The sequence below is a fragment of the Suncus etruscus genome, chromosome 2 (genome assembly GCF_024139225.1).
Source record: "Suncus etruscus isolate mSunEtr1 chromosome 2, mSunEtr1.pri.cur, whole genome shotgun sequence".
In the NCBI taxonomy this organism is placed as follows: domain Eukaryota; kingdom Metazoa; phylum Chordata; class Mammalia; order Eulipotyphla; family Soricidae; genus Suncus; species Suncus etruscus.
In genome coordinates, this window is record NC_064849.1 from 68528059 (window position 1) to 68543802 (window position 15744).

At 44.0% G+C, this 15744-nt stretch overlaps 1 protein-coding gene and 1 pseudogene across 1 annotated transcript in view; both read left to right on the top strand.

The window, feature by feature from the left end:
• Positions 1 to 15744, top strand: part of LOC126001749 (methyltransferase-like protein 17, mitochondrial) — a 104463-nt pseudogene that overhangs the window by 29876 nt on the left and 58843 nt on the right.
• The window catches only part of LOC126001412 (zinc transporter ZIP2-like), a 99537-nt gene that overhangs the window by 7173 nt on the left and 76620 nt on the right, over positions 1 to 15744 (top strand). The window contains exon 4 of the mRNA XM_049768673.1: positions 46 to 714. Coding sequence (XP_049624630.1) covers positions 46 to 675 — 630 coding nt within the window. The 3' untranslated portion in view covers positions 676 to 714. The remainder of the gene's footprint in view (positions 1 to 45; positions 715 to 15744) is intronic.

Sequence of the window (15744 nt, forward strand, 5' to 3'; positions counted from 1 at the left end):
CTCTCGCCCCTTTCTTTCCCACTCATACTCTCTTTGTGTTCCTAGGAGTACCCCTATGGAGAGCTCATCATCTGCCTGGGCTTCTTCTTCGTCTTCCTTTTGGAATCACTGGCATTGCAGTGTTGCCCTGGAACAGCTGGAGGATCCACACACCATGAGGAGGAATGTGGGGAAATTCGTGCCCTGAATATCCACAGCCGTGGACCTAAGTCCTCCTCCTCCCAGGGTCCCCTGCGGGCCCTGATCCTCCTGCTCTCCCTCTCCTTTCACTCAGTGTTTGAAGGGCTGGCTGTGGGGCTCCAGCCAACCATAGCAACGACAGTGCAGCTTTGCCTGGCTGTCCTGGCTCACAAGGGGCTGGTGGTGTTTGGCGTTGGCCTGCGCCTGGTACAGATAGGGAAAAGGTCCCAATGGGCCATGGTCTCCATTGTGACATTATCACTCATGTCCCCCCTTGGCCTAGCAGCAGGTCTGGCGATGGTTCAAGGGGACTCTGAAGGGGGGCAAGGCTTAGCCCAGGTGGTGCTAGAGGGGTTTTCAGCTGGCACATTTCTTTATGTCACCTTCCTCGAAATTCTGCCCCGGGAATTTGCTGGTTCCGGGAATCCTCTGGCCAAGTGGGTCTGTGTGGCTGCTGGTTTTGCCTTCATGGCCTTTATTGCCCTGTGGGCCTGAGTCTGGAGCCTGACTTTCTCACAGGCATGTCTGGAACACCTCAGTGTCTCCCAGGAGACACATTCCAGGAGCTTGATGTCTCTCACTAAAACGAAGTGACTTTTATAGACGTCTTCCTCATGAACTGAACCCCAAGCTTTCCTCCATGAGACCTCATTTCTGTATGCTATTTGAGAACTGAGGGAATCATGTTTAGGCTGACTACCTGTATATTGGGACTGTAAGAACAGCCTCAGGTCTTGCTCTTTCCCATTTGTGCCATTTGTAATAAATGTCCCTTTAAACTTCCCCTTCGCCACACTGTCTTCTTTCTGTTTGCCAAGAATCTGCTGCTCAGAGAGTGAGCAGGGAAAGAGAAAGTGTTATGCAATAGTTTCTAAGACCAGGGTTCCAGCCATTCTGCCTGCTATAGATTATGGCCCCCAGGACTAGGAGATTTCCTAAAATTCCAGCCATCCAACAAACACCTTTGACTCAGGTATTGAGAAATTGGGCCTTATTTATATCTGGGTAAATGGCCTTATCACACCGAGTATTCCCTCTGCTCATCCTTTCCACAAATCTTTGACCCAGCTCTCACCAGGCTTTCAACATCCTCTGCATGGACCCTGCACATGTCAACAACATAGTAGCAAGAATTATAAAAATCTAAAAACTCTCTTATATGAACTCAGCCATCCCACTTCCAAACCTCAAATCAACTTGGAATTAGACTAAGGGGAGCCTGTTTCCATCTGATCCCCTGTGACTTCTTTCAGAACCTCTGCCTTCTCCCATGGATGGCCACAGTGTAAGCAGCAGTGTATTTGCAGAGGAAAGGGCAGCAGATCAATGAGAATCAGCCCTGTCTGTCTCTGTGCCAGGGTCCCTCCCTACAAAACCATTTGGAGTAATCCCTAAAATGTGTCACTTCTGCTAAGCACAACTACAAACACTGACTATGTAGAACTGAGGAGGAGCAGCCCTTACCCCATGAAAGGAGGAACTTGTCACACTCAGTGAAAATAGGGAAAGAGAAGGTGCAGGCTTTGAGTTCACTGCTCCCATTTCCACCCTGCTTTCCCTATTCCACCTCAATGTGTGCAAGTCTCCTGAGTTTCTTTTATTTGTTTATTCTTGTGTTTATTTTTGCTGGGGTGTTTTTGGGGGATTTGGGTGTATTTTCATAATCACCCAACCGTACTCAGAGCTTACTCCTTGCTCTAAACTCAGGGATTACTCCTGGTGGTTTCAGGGAACCATATGTGGTACAGAAGACAAACCTGAATTGGCTGAGTGCAAGGCTAGCTAGCACTTGCTTGCTATGCTTTTTCTCTGGCCCAATTTATTAATACGTCTTTACTTTTTGGTTTTTGGGCCACCCCCAATGGTGTTCTGCAGTTACTTCTGACTTTGCACTCAGGAATTGTTCCTTGCAGGCTCAGGGACCCTATGGGATGCTGGGGATCGAATCTGATTCTGTCCTGGGTTATCTGCATGCAAGGCAAATGCCCTATTGCTGTGCTATCACTCAGGCCCCTTATTAATACTTTTTATTCCCTCTGCTCCCCTCCTGTTTATTGTTTCTGAAATAACTGTGTGTTATTCACTGTAATAACTGTGGTATTCACTGGTTGTTGTTTATTTTTTTGGCGGGCAACCCCCATTGCCGCTTAGGACTTGCTCCTGATTTTGTGCTCAAGGATCATGGCTGGAGGAGTCTAAGCTGGGTCAGCTGCCTGCAAGGCAAGCGCCCTACCTGCTATAATAATGATTATTGTGCTAAGGTGGAAACATTGCCTGAATCCACTGGGTTATTAAGTGTAAAATTTAGATGAACATACCTGTCAACAAACTGTTGGGTGTGCCAATTGTTTGAGGTACTAACTGTTCAAACACTGTGTTTTTGAGTCCTTTAAGAAAGTTATTGTCAACTAATCTAGAAATCACCTTTCTGTGTTACTCTCTTATTGATCCTAATTATACTTCCCGGGGGTTGTACATCTCTCCTTAATGCCCTTTTATCTAAACTTTCTTTTGAGATGTTAATCCCACCTGGATGATCAGACCCGCCCACACCTGGAATGGGGCAGGTTGTTTTTTTTTTTTTTTTTAACATTTTCTTTTTTTTTTTATTAGCAAAGACTTTTATTTTTTATTAAATATATTTTTTATTTAAGTAACATGATTATATTTGGGTTACAGTCATAACCAGAACACCGCCCTTCACCAGTGCAACATTCTCCCCTCCCCCTCTTCCCATCCCCTGCCTGTATTCGAGACAGGCATTCTACTACAGTAATTTGTTTTTAAGTTCAGTAAGTTGAATTTTTTTCCTTAAAGGATAAGATTAAAAAAATATAATAAAGGTGTGATAGTGGCAATCACCAATGTTTGCATAGGTCCAGAAAAATGGAGAAAATGGAAAAAAAAATCCTTGACCTGATTACAAAAGGCCTCACCCCAGAAGTTAATTGGCATAAGACAGACTCTGGGTTCCAGGAATACCAGTTTATCCAACTCCAGTCATTCTCAAGGTCCCAGTGAAACTTTTTCACACTTTAACTATAGTTGGTATCAGACTTTCATATTTAAAGACTCTGGATTCTGTGCATTTCTTTCGTTGGTGTCAGGCTGATGTGGAGCATTCTCTAGTTTCAGCATATAATTAAATGCAGAGTGATCTGCCCTGCATGCAGACTGTTGCTGAGTCGCCTGGGTGTTGGGAGTACTCTTTGGAGTAAGTCAATGCCAAAGCAGTGGTAGGTCTTCTCTGGTAGAGGCTTGGATCCTGGGAATGTTAAAGACAATTGTGGTTGTTTCCATAGTTCAGGTGTGTGTGGGCGATGCCCGTTCTTCTGAGGCCTGAGCCAAATCATTATGCCAATGTTCAGGGTAAAAGGCCTAATTACATTACTAAATTTGTGTTCCCATCTCTATTAGATAAGAACTTGTTTGCACATGTATTATTTTCCCATTTTAATGTGCCTATGCAAAAAAGAAGCAATGCCACAAGATATTGTTGGTGCATCTGGGGGCCAACAAATAAAGTCCAACATTTCCCGTAACTTGGTATACACATGAAATCTATACAGAGTTACTCTTCTACCAGTATTGCTTATAAAACAGATGTCAAAGGGGGAAAATCAAACAATCAAATAACTAATCTAGTGGGCAAAATTGTCACTATATGAGGATATTTGAAAAGAGTTTTTTTTTTTTTTGAAAAATAGATGTTAAGGGAATACATCTGAGATATACAAAAGAGATACATGTGATCCTTTTATGTTTTAAAAAGAAAAAAAAAGAAAGAAAACAAGGGTATTTGAAGACAACAGGTGATAGTTGAGTTTGAGACATGTTTTGCAGCATTACGGAACCCTATATTGTCTTTGAACTAGGGGTTATGTTGAAGCTGATTCCTGTATCCTGCAACAGTCCATAGTTTGATGGGGGCATGAGGGGCCACCAAGCATGGGTCAACAGGTGTGTTGGTTGCAGTTGTTTGTATAGGCATGAGCTGGGTACCGAGAAGGTGTCATTCAATGAGGAGCTGGATGGTGGTGTTGGGGCAGAAGGTCAGTCTTGGTGTCTACCCAATTAGGAACTGAGGATAAGGAGGGTTGAATAAGGGGAAGATAATGGTTCAGGGTTTGGGTATGAGGAGGTAGGAGAGACACAGGGGTGAGGGGAGAGGCAATACATAAAAGACTAGACAATAAAGGTCAATTTGAGTGTTTTATCAGAATCTTGGGCATCCTGATTCTATTCCTAGTAACAGTCTAGGATCAGGAACGTTTTTGGATAATGCTTAAAAAGTATATTTGTCGCGTGGGCGCTTAGTATTACTAGCAAACAAAACAGGGGGTCCAATATACAAAGGGGAGGGATTTCCCTCCTCTGCCCAACCCCCAGGGCCCAAGTTGCCAGGGCCAGCCATGAAGACCCGCCTGGCGTGGGGGGTCCCAGTCTCCTGGACCAAGTGTTCAGTCCAGGAGATCTGTGGCCCGCTGTCCAACCAGCGACCCTAACACACCAGAAAAAAAGAGGGATGGCTTTCCTGGCATGTGCGCTCTGCTGGGTCCAACTGCGAGCTCCCTCTCCAGTTTGAAAATTGAAAGGGAGGGGTTTCCCTCCTCTGCCTGTCCCCCAGGGCCCAAGTTGCCAGGGCCGGCCATGAAGACCTGCCTGGCGTGGGGGGTCCCAGTCTCCTGGACCAAGTGTTCAGTCCAGGAGATTTGTGGCCCGCTGTCCAACCAGCGACCCTAACATACCAGAAAAAAAGAGGGATGGCTTTCCTGGCATGTGCGCTCTGCTGGGTCCAACTGCGAGCTCCGGGGCAGACTGTTTTAAATAAAAAAGAAAAAATATATCTGGCTGGGGGAGGCCAGAGAAGAAGCAGCAAAAGCAGAGAAAGATGGGCAGCTAAAAGCTTAGCAGAGAAAGCACATGTGAGGAAAAGCACATGGCTGACAGGACCATGGAATAAAAGCAAGCTGACTTCGTTGAAACTTTAACTTGCTGCTTGTGAATCATTTTTCCACAGTTCCCCTGCACCTTCAGACCCACTGGCCTAACAGGCTAGAGGTGTCTTGCTGGGTAGAACTCAACCAACACATATATCTCTATATAATTTTAGTTTTAATCAATAAGGGGTCAAGGCTCTCACTCCTCTTGCCTCTGGGTCTGAGACAACAAGGGAAAGAGTTGAATGGCATAAGAGATAAACTGGGACTCTTAGGGTCAAAAAAGCAGGACCAAGACCTAGATTCCCTGGGTCATCAACCTTTCCCCTGGTCACTAGCCCTCAGCAATCTGGATCCCTGAGTCCAGTGAACAGTTTTCTCTGGGCTTCAGCTAGAATCAATATGGGCTGGAGGCACCCACGGGCCACAAGTCAACAGGTAGGAGTCCAGGCCAGACCTGGGAGAAGAGAAGAAAATGCTGATGTGGAGGAAAGAGGCGGCATGTCAGAATCTCTGGATTCTTGTCCCCCTCTCTGCCACCACAGTGACCTTGGCCCAATCACTTACTCCTCGTGGCCTTAATCATCTCGCTGCAAAGTACCATCAGGTCTCAGGATCACAAATTTTTCACAGCTCTTAAGAGGAGGGTGGTAGGGCACTGTTGCCCTCCACCATTGGGAGAGGAAATAAATTAGAATGATTTTATGTTGGAGAATCTGATGAAATATTTTTAAGATAAATAAAAATATTTTTCTTTGCCTACATTGAGGTGAATATTATGACCCCATATTTGGTTTAAATCGAGGACTTCTGATTCAAACCTTTTCTTTGCCCTGAACTGCTTTACTCTCAGTGTGTACTCTCAGTGTGCCTTTATCCCATATAGTTCCCCTGGGCCTGCCAGGAGCTATTTCTGAGCATAGAACTGGGAGTAAAGCCTGAGCGCTGTGGGTGTGACCCAAAAACCCTTAAAAAGAAAAAAAGAAAAAGTACAATAGCAAATATTTGCGAAAATTATTGATCTCCAGTGAAGTCATTAACACAATGGCAGAAAGTTTAGTAAAACTCTTGTTATTAGATGTCCATTCTATTAAATTGGTCTTTTTCTATAGAGATGACAGTATTAAATAAATGAGGTTGTCCAGAGATTCAAAATATTATTATTGATACTATGATTTTTAGGGGCATCTACTCAGCTGCCAGGCCTCCCGATATGGCCAGCTTTCAGTTACATGGGCGCTGTACCCATGATTTTTCACGGTTTGGTTTACATCTAGTTTGAGGAAAGAGTGAGTCTATGGAGCTGGCCCAGTTCAAACATAGCAGACAGAATTTGTGGATATGATTACAGCTGCCAGGCTTACCGGAAGAAGGAAAATAAGGGGGGAGATTGCCTATGTTTGCTCCAAAATGCCCTGGTGATATCACTCCAAAAACCAGCGTACTTGAAATTTGTTACATATTGGTGTCCCCAAAGGGAATCATAGAGGGTTAGTGATGAGGCAGATCCTTGAATACTGTTTTGACATCAAATTTGGTGTGTTCCTACTGGAGTGACAGTATTGAAAAATTTGTAGGTGTCCAACAATTTTAGGTGGCTGATATGGCTGTGGTGTGGGGAGTGGTTATAGCTGCCAGCCTTTTGGAAGTACAGGCAGGAGAATGACCCACTAACTCCCACAAAGTCCTGAAGATCTCTGCCCAAGTACTGGACACCTCGAGTTTTGGTAGGTTAGGCTATTCTGCACAGATCAGTGGTCAAGTAATGAAATTGGGCCACTGGCATGGCAATGATTGTGGGTTGTGGGTGCAGCTGCGGAGGCATCAGAAAGTCAGGGATTTTGCCTGCACCTCCCCTAAGAGTGCCTAGTGGAAATCTACCTAGTTTAAGTGTATCAACAGAAAGCTCTATCCAACTGCACCTGAGACTACAACTGCTATCCCCCATCTGTCCAGTGGCCCTGGAATTAGAAACATGGGGCTAAACCCTACCCTGTCCTGGACTTTGATGAGAAAGAAATGAGGCAGTGAAAGTGGGACAAGGATCTATCACCTGACACCTAAGATCAGTTTTTTTAGAACAGGGGTCTCAAACTCAATTTACCTGGGGGCCACAGGAGGTAAAGTCGGGGTGAGGCAGGGCCACATAAGGGATTTCGCTTACCGAATATTCGCAATAAAAAATCGCATTAGTAAGAAAAAATATCTCAAAAAATCGCATTAAATATTTGCACCCCGAACGGAACTGCTTGGGGTATGCGAATGTTTAATGCGATTTTTTTAATGCGATATTTGAAGGCCGGCCGTGGGCCACAAAATGTTGTACGGAGGGCCTCAAAGGGCCCGCTGGCCATGAGTTTGAGACTCCTGTTTTAGAGTTAGTGGGGAGAGAGAATGCAGTACTCAGGCCTCCTCTGGATTTCTTCTGCCCACCTTTCATGGAGTATGCCTGAAATAGATTTTACCAGAAGATAGCAAGAGTAGTGGCTTTCAAAAGAGTTTTAGTGTACTTAAAAACAGGGATGAAAAAATAAAATAAAAAATAGGGATGAATAATTTATTGATATATGCTTTGTATCTTTTAATTTTGAAATTAGATTCACAGGAAAATTTAAACATAGTACAGAATAAAACCCTTCATCTAGTTTTATTCCAGGGATATGAGAGATAGTAAAGTGAGCAGAGGTCATTTGTCTCGCATGTAGCTGAACCCAATTTGATCCTGGTCCACTTCAGTCCCAAGCATAGCCCCCAGAACCCCCTGAAAACCACCAGGTATAACCCAAAAATCAAAAACACACAATTTCTTTCAATGATTATGTCTTACAGAACTCAGACATGGTTTTAGGTTTATGTGATGATAGCTTGAATCACCTTGTCAGTAGATCTGGGGGTTTGGATAATGTTAGGAAGATTCTCAAGAAAAGAAAACATTGCAGGATCCTTTGGGGGCATAAGTCAGAGAAAATAACTTGACATTCTAGTGGATCAAGGTGGGAAGTATGGAAGTATGAGAAAGGAGTAGTGGGTAACTAGAGAGATACAAGCTATAGAGGAGAGTCCACCCTGGATTTATTTTTAAATATAAACTAAGCACCATAATTACAAACACAATTGTTGTTGGGTTTCAGTCATTAACAGAACACCCCCCTTCACCAGTGCAACATTCCCACCATCAATGCCCCTCTTCCTCCTTTCCATCCCCTGCCTGTATTCGAGACAGACATTTTACTACAGTTACTTTTTTTCTTTTAAAGTTTAGTAAGCTCTTTTTTTTTAAGGATAAGAATTAAAAAATACAATAATAATGGTGTGAGAGTGGCAGTTGTTTTCATAGGCTCAGCAAAATATGGGTAAATTGGGGGGGGGGAGCCTTGACCTAAATACAAGGAGACCTACCCCTAAAGTTTTCTGGCATAAGACTGACTCTGGGCTCCAGGTATACTAAGTTGTCCAACCCCTGAGTCATTTTCTGTGGTCCTGGTGAAAAATTTTTTTTTTGCACATTTGTTGTTGTTGCTGTCAGGTTCCTGTAGTTAAAGATTCTGGTTTCTGTGTGTTTCCTTTATTGAAGTCAGGATGATGTGGAGCATCCTATAGTTTCACCTTATCATTAGAGGCAGAGAGACTGCCCTGCAAGCTGGTTGTTACTATTGCTAAGTCTTCTGGGTACTAAGAGAACACGCTTTGGAGTAAGTCAGTGCCAGGGCAGTGGTAGGGTCTTCCCTTGTAGAGGTTTGCTTACTGGTGATGTTATAGATAATTGTGGTTGTTTCCATGTATGGTATCCATGATTCAAGGGTGTATGGGCAATGTCCATTCTTCTGAGGCCTGAGCCAATTTATTATGCCAATGTTCAGGGTATAAGGCCTAATTGAATTATGGAATTGTGTTTTCATCTCTGTTGATATGAACTTGCTTGCATAAGTAATATTTTCTCATTTTAATGTGTCTCTGCAAGAAAGGAACAATGCCACAAGATATTATTGGTGCATCTGGGGGCTGAGGGAACAAGTCCAACAATATCTCTGTAACTTGGTTCTAACATAAAATCTAAACAGAGAGGCTCTTCTACCAGAATTCATTATTGAACAGATCACAAAGAGAAAAGAAAAAAAAACAGTGGGCAAAATTGTTGCTATATAAGAGGATATTCAAAAAAGAGTTATAGCTGTTAAGGGAACACATCTAAGCCATACAAAAGAGATATACAAGTCTCTTTTATGTCTTTAGAAATAGACGGGGGAGGGAGTTGAATCCAGGACCACCTTGGTCTGTGATTTGGCCTTCTGGAGTCTGTAAAACGACTCCCTGAAGTTCCATATCAGGAAATGTCTTTGAGTGGGGACTCCTCAGAAACCGAGTATGGTAGCAAGCACTGGTACACAGTGAAGGAAGGTAGAGGATAGGAGGTTGCTGAGAATAGATAAATAGGAACAGAGAACTGTTTTCTTCTCAGGCTGAGAGTCTATTTTTCACTATGGGAGCTGGTTGGCAGCTGGCTTGAGTGCTAATGATCTGCTTCATGAGGAGCCAAGAATTGAGGGTAAAAAGGGTTAAATGTGGGGCAATAGGTGGTAGGAGTGAGGGAATAAAAAACTAAAAATGAGCTTGTAAGGTGGTGAGCTGGGGGGGAAGAAAAGTATACAACATAGACATTCTGTATATAGTAAACATAGATTAAACCCTATGATATCCTATTAAACTATCCGATACTTCCCCTCCCCAACCTTTCAGTTCCCTACTTCCTCTCTCCTTCCCTCCCCACCCTTCCAGTTCCTTCCTTCTTTTCCCCTCTCTTCCCTAAAGGAAGAAGAAAAAAAAAAAACTATCCGTGCCCCTGCACGGTGGGAAGGAAAGTTGCTGGCAACTTCCCCACACCCACCTGGGATCCCCTTTAAACTCCTCCCCAGCACCCACCTTGCTGGCCCAGGGATAGCACCAGAGTTTGGGAGGAAGAAGAGGAAAGGCTAATGGGGGGCCCGAGCCCCGTGGTTCTCCCTCCCCCCAGGCTTGGTAAAAAGACCTTTGGCATGGAGCCTTGCTATTATTCCCCATGCTGGCAAAGACTTCCCCACACTGGATTTTGTGAAAGGAGAAGGGATTTTATTTACAGGAGCAAAGTTGGGACTAAGGAGGTGGTTGTGGGGAAGTGAGGCTAAGATGAGTGTAAGATAATTTTCTCTTACTAGAGATAGCCACTGGATGAGTGAACAAAGGGGAACAACTCTTCTCATGGGCATCAAGCCTTCTAGATGAATGAACAAAGCTGAAAGGGAAATAGGGGAGTCAGAAAACTTGGGCATGGGGAGCTGGGGCATAGAGCTGGATGCCTGTTGTCATGGTTTGAGCTGAAGCTCTGGGCCTCCATCCAGGATTCAGGAGCTGGCCCAATGCTGACAGTGACTGCCAACTGGACACAGTCAGCTACTTGCGAGGGTAAAACTGTCTGTGAAAGATGGGGGATGGGTGGGTTGAAGTACACGTTAGAAGGAGCTTAGAAGACAGAATGACTCTGCCTAATAACCAAAGCTCTGGACATTTTCCCCACCTCTTGGTCTCTGAAGTTAGGGAGGACACCTTGATAAAGGATCAAAGTTGGGGGGGTCATGAAAACAGGCTGGTTTGTGGTAGTGGTGAGGAAGGAAAGTCTTCCCTTCCTAATAGATGCCAATGATACCCACTGGTTCTGCATCTTTCTTTTGCGAACAGAACAGGTAGAGCTTTTGGTTGGTTATGGTAGTATTGTACCGGCAGCTGGTGGGTGGCTGATTGATGTTCAGGGAGTAGATCAGTGTCTGTAGTGAGTGTACAATATTTGTTGTAATTCTCACAGAAGTTTTTACTGTGCTTGTAGATGGCCCGCAACACTTCCCAAGGGGTATGAAGCACATAATGGATTTTTGGGCAAGCTGGGGACTGCCTTGCACTCCTTACAAGGATCATCAGACCATTACAGTAGCCAAAGAAACTCTTGGATAATTTAATGCTGGGATAGTCTATGTTTAAGTTATGGAAATTCTTGATGGTCTCCTTTGTCTTGATGCCCATGAGAAGAGTTGGCCCCAATACCAGCTGGAAGAACAGGAACCAGGCCATGGTGGATCACATTTCTTCTGCTGGGGAGATCAAGTCCTTGGTTGGAGCCAAGTTGGCCCACAGTAGTTAGCCGCCACTTTTTGAAGCCTTCAATGTCTCCCAGCTTTCCTGTATGCTTTAAGCATTGAATTGTGCCTCACATATTATCCACCCAAGTTCTCATACTCGGAGAGAGACATTTGTCCACCATCCTCTAGCTGTTTCAACACCTCCAACCATTTCCCCATTTTCCCTTTCCCTACCCTCAGGGTCTAAGGCTTAATTCAGTCCATGAGCTGTAGCATGCACATAATAAAAGCTCCAAGTGGTCTTTGAGTAAGAATCTTTTCCAATTATGCCTAGTGCTCGTCCAGGCTTCTGGTAAATATAAGAAGGAATAAAAAGGAATCTGCTGAGCTAGAATTCTCTGACCCACTTCAGAGGAAGAACCAGGTTTTTTGTTTTTTTAATCTGAGGTAATAGATGATGGCCCGAAGGCAGAAATGGTTAGAAAGATTCTGAACACAACTAGTCTGGGAACAGTTTGTGCTGAGGGGGCTGGTTATCTGGTTTCTTTTTGATGTCGCAAGGACATTTCCTTCCAAATTTGCCAAAAGTCCTTTTGTTCTCAGACTATCTTTGATTTTGTCTCTGCTCCACATGCATTGGTGCCTTGAAAAGTGGAAAGAAAAGCACTACATTTTTCTGAGGAACAGAGTGCTGCTGCTTTCTCACCCTCAGAGAACAGGGAGACTCTGGTTATCCCACTTCCAGGAGTCTAGAAGACCACATCAACAAGGGTAAAGCCACCCAAGTGATGGCTGACAGAACCCCCCTGTCAGCCTCCACAGTCCCAACTTCAATTCCTAATTGAATTCAATTCAAATGCACTGAAATTTCAGTCTCTCTTAGCACTAATGTCCCTTGAAACCTCTGCAGGCCAACACTGGAGCCTCATACAAATTTGCTGGCTTGAATGTAATGAGACTAAAGTCCTGGATCCCATCTAGACCATGCTGGCTTTAGTTTGTCTTGTTGGGAGAAGGATCCAGTCTTTTTTTCTTTACTTCATTTAAAGAAAATGCATCACATAAGTTGATATAGTTGACTATAATACATTTGTTTCCAAATAAGTGAGAGCATAGTTATTTTTAAAAAGAATAGAAAAAGAAGTAAAAGGAAAAGGAAAAAGAAGAATTTTTAAAAAATACAGTGAGAAGGCAATTTGTGTAATTTCTTTTTATTTTTGTTTTTTGTTTTTGTTTTTGTTTTTGGGTCACACCCGGCAGTGCTCAGGGGGTTACTCCTGGCACTGTGCTCAGAAATTGCTTCTGGCAGGCTCAGGGGACCATAAGGATGTTAGGATTTGAAACACCATTTTGTTGCATGCAAGGCAAACACCCTACCTCCATGCTATATCTTCGACCAATTGGTGCAATTATTTTATCTTCAATGAGGTCATTAGGAAATATATTTGTTTCCATATGTGAGAGCAAAGTTATTTTTAAGAGAATATAAAGAAAAAGAAAGAGAAGAAATTTTCTTAATAAAACAAAAAAGATGTACAGTGGCTAGCATATCTGTGAAAAATTGTGTATCTCCAATTAGATATTTTTTTTTTGGCTTTTTTTGGGTCACACCCGGCAGTGCTCAGGGGTTACTCCTGGCTGTCTGCTCAGAAATAGCTCCTGGCAGGCACGGGGGACCATATGGGACACCGGGATTCGAACCAACCACCTTTGGTCCTGGATTGGCTGCTTGCAAGGCAAACGCCGCTGTGCTATCTCTCTGGGCCCTCCAACGAGATTTTTAAGACAATGGCAGAAGGTTTAGTAAGCTCTTGTTAGCTGTTCATTCTGATATTTTATTTGCTTCTGAACATTAAAATCTCAGCTACACATACGGCATCTAAATTACGGAGTTTCTATTGGGATGGCAGCATCAAATAAATGAAATTGTTCAGCAATTCAAAACAAAATTACTGATACTGCTGCTTTTGTGGAGTGTGTTCTCAGCTGTCAGGTCTCCCAGAAGAATGAGTATGCAGGGAAAGGGTGCTGAACAAGCCCTGGTTATATCAGCCCAAATACCAAAGTACCTAAAGTTTGAACATATTGCTGTCTCTGCAGAGAATTGTTAAGCAAAATGATGATTATGATTGATAAATGCAGTAGGCATGAATTTGGCAAGACAGGGGCTTAGCCCATCCTCTCCTCCCAAGGTTGCCAACTTTCAGCTGCATGGCCAGTATACCCATGATTTTTCATGTCTTGGTTTACACATCTTCTTTTTTTTTTTTTTGTTTTTTTTTTTTTGTTTGTTTGTTTGTTTTGTTTTTGGGCCACACCCGGCGGTGCTCAGGGGTGACTCCTGGCTGTCTGCTCAGAAATAGCTCCTGGCAGGCACGGGGGACCATATGGGACACCGGGATTTGAACCAACCACCTTTGGTCCTGGATCGGCTGCTTGCAAGGCAAACGCCGCTGTGCTATCTCTCCGGGCCCGGTTTACACATCTTCTGAAAAAAGAGTGAGTCTGTGGAGCTGGCCTAGTGTGAACATCAAGGACCTTACTCTTAACTTTCTCTCAACTGCCCCAGCACCTTCACAAGAGTCCAAGAGCCAGCTCCCTAGAGCCTGCCAGCCACAATTCCCTCAGCCTGTTTCCCTGCAGTGTATTGTAAAGATGTGGGCTTGTCTCTGAGATCCTTCCACCCTAGAGAGTGGGAGGTCACAACCAGAACTCCAGTGGCCACTGTGTCATTCCAGAGAAGAAGGAGCCTATTGGAATTTTAATTTACAACTGCCTATACTTGCCTTTTGGGGGGTGAAAGGGAGGGCATAATCTACCCAGTTCTCAGGATTTACTGTAAAATAATTCCCCAGATTGTATAATCACTACAGATGTATACTTCCACCCCAAGTGGATTGGACTAAAGAAGCAGGGTAGTGGTGAAGACTTAATAAATCAAGCCAGTTAAAAGAGAGTCATGGAGTCAATCTTTGCCTCCTAGTATCTCTGAGAGCACCAAGCCAAACTGCTCCTTCTTTATTAACCCTTCCCAATTTACCAGGAAGGGGAAGGTCAAAAGAGAGACAAAAGTACTTATCCAGGCGAACTTTTACATATCAAAGGAGAGATTTAAAGAAGAGGAAGATGGGGGAACACTTTTGTTTTGGATTAATAGATGGGTGTCAGTTTACATTTATTCCTGACAATATTAGGGTGCTAGGAATCAAGCATGGGTAAACTGCATTCACTTTACTATCTCTCAACCCCCTTTTTGCTCTTTCTGTCTGAACTAACCAGAGTCCAAAATGGTTCTCTTGCTGTGTGGTCTATCCAAGTGTCTTTAGTGTCCTATACATAAAAAGAGGAGCAATCCTAGGTTTCAGCCCTTCTTCCATCTCACATATTTGAAGACATGATGCTACTTAACTCAGATGGAAATCTTGTCTCTGTTACTTACAAGTTTCACACCATTGCTCTAAGCATCCACCTCCTCCCCTGTTCATGTTGGTGACAATACAAACCTTGTGGCAGGATTTGGTCTGCTGATGAGGATGATAAAGAGCTTTTCTTCCAGCATCTGTCACCAGGGAGTAGTCTGAATGAGACAAAGTGTACGGGCCATATTTACAACCCCACCAGAAGCTCTTCCCCATATCTATCCCTTTCATTCCAGCCTCTTCCTTATTCAGGTTCTCCCTCTGAAGCAGCACACCCTCTCTACCTCTAGTCAGGTTGTGCCCCTTATAGGACCTAAGACCTTCCATAATCTGGCCCCTGCCATGTCATCAGCTATGACATGTCACATGTCACCATCCCTGCCTGTTTTCCTCTCTGTACCCCTACCCCCCTTCAGACTTTGCTCATGCTGTGCTCTTTCTAGAATGCCACCTTCCTCGTTCACCCACTCTTACCCCCCACTGGGCTAGCTCATAGGAAGACCCAGCCAGAGGCCCCTGCTTCAGAAGGCTCTGCTGGGAAGGCCTCCCCAAAAAGTGTAGCCTGGCCAGACAAGGAAGCCCCCACAGGCAGGTGGCTCACCTGTGCCTTTCAGGACAATCCACAGTCAAGCCCAAAGAGGCATCATCCCACACAGGTGGTGGGTAGCCAGATTGGATCATCTTTGTTTTGAGAAAGCTTGCCCCTCTGATCAACACTTCAAAACTGGCCACCCAGTTTCTCTATTTCCTCAAGACTACAACATCCCCAAGAAGAAGAAGGACTTGGCATACCTCATGATCTTTCTCTTTATTTTCTACCTACCACCACTCACCTCTGCACACACAGTTACAGAAATGGAACTTGCTCCAGAAAGACCTCCAGGACTGATACTGGATAAAATTTTTGAGCATCTGCTCCCTCTTCTTTGAAGTAATTAATACTTTCCTTACTTTATGGGACTGTAAAAGTAAACTGAGAATGTCAGGGAATGAATTGCCTTGGTGCTAGACCACATGCTTTATGTGTCTAGAGTCATGGGTCCAATTCCTGGCGCCATTAAAAAGAAAAGCCAAGGGCCCGGAGAGATAGCACAGCAG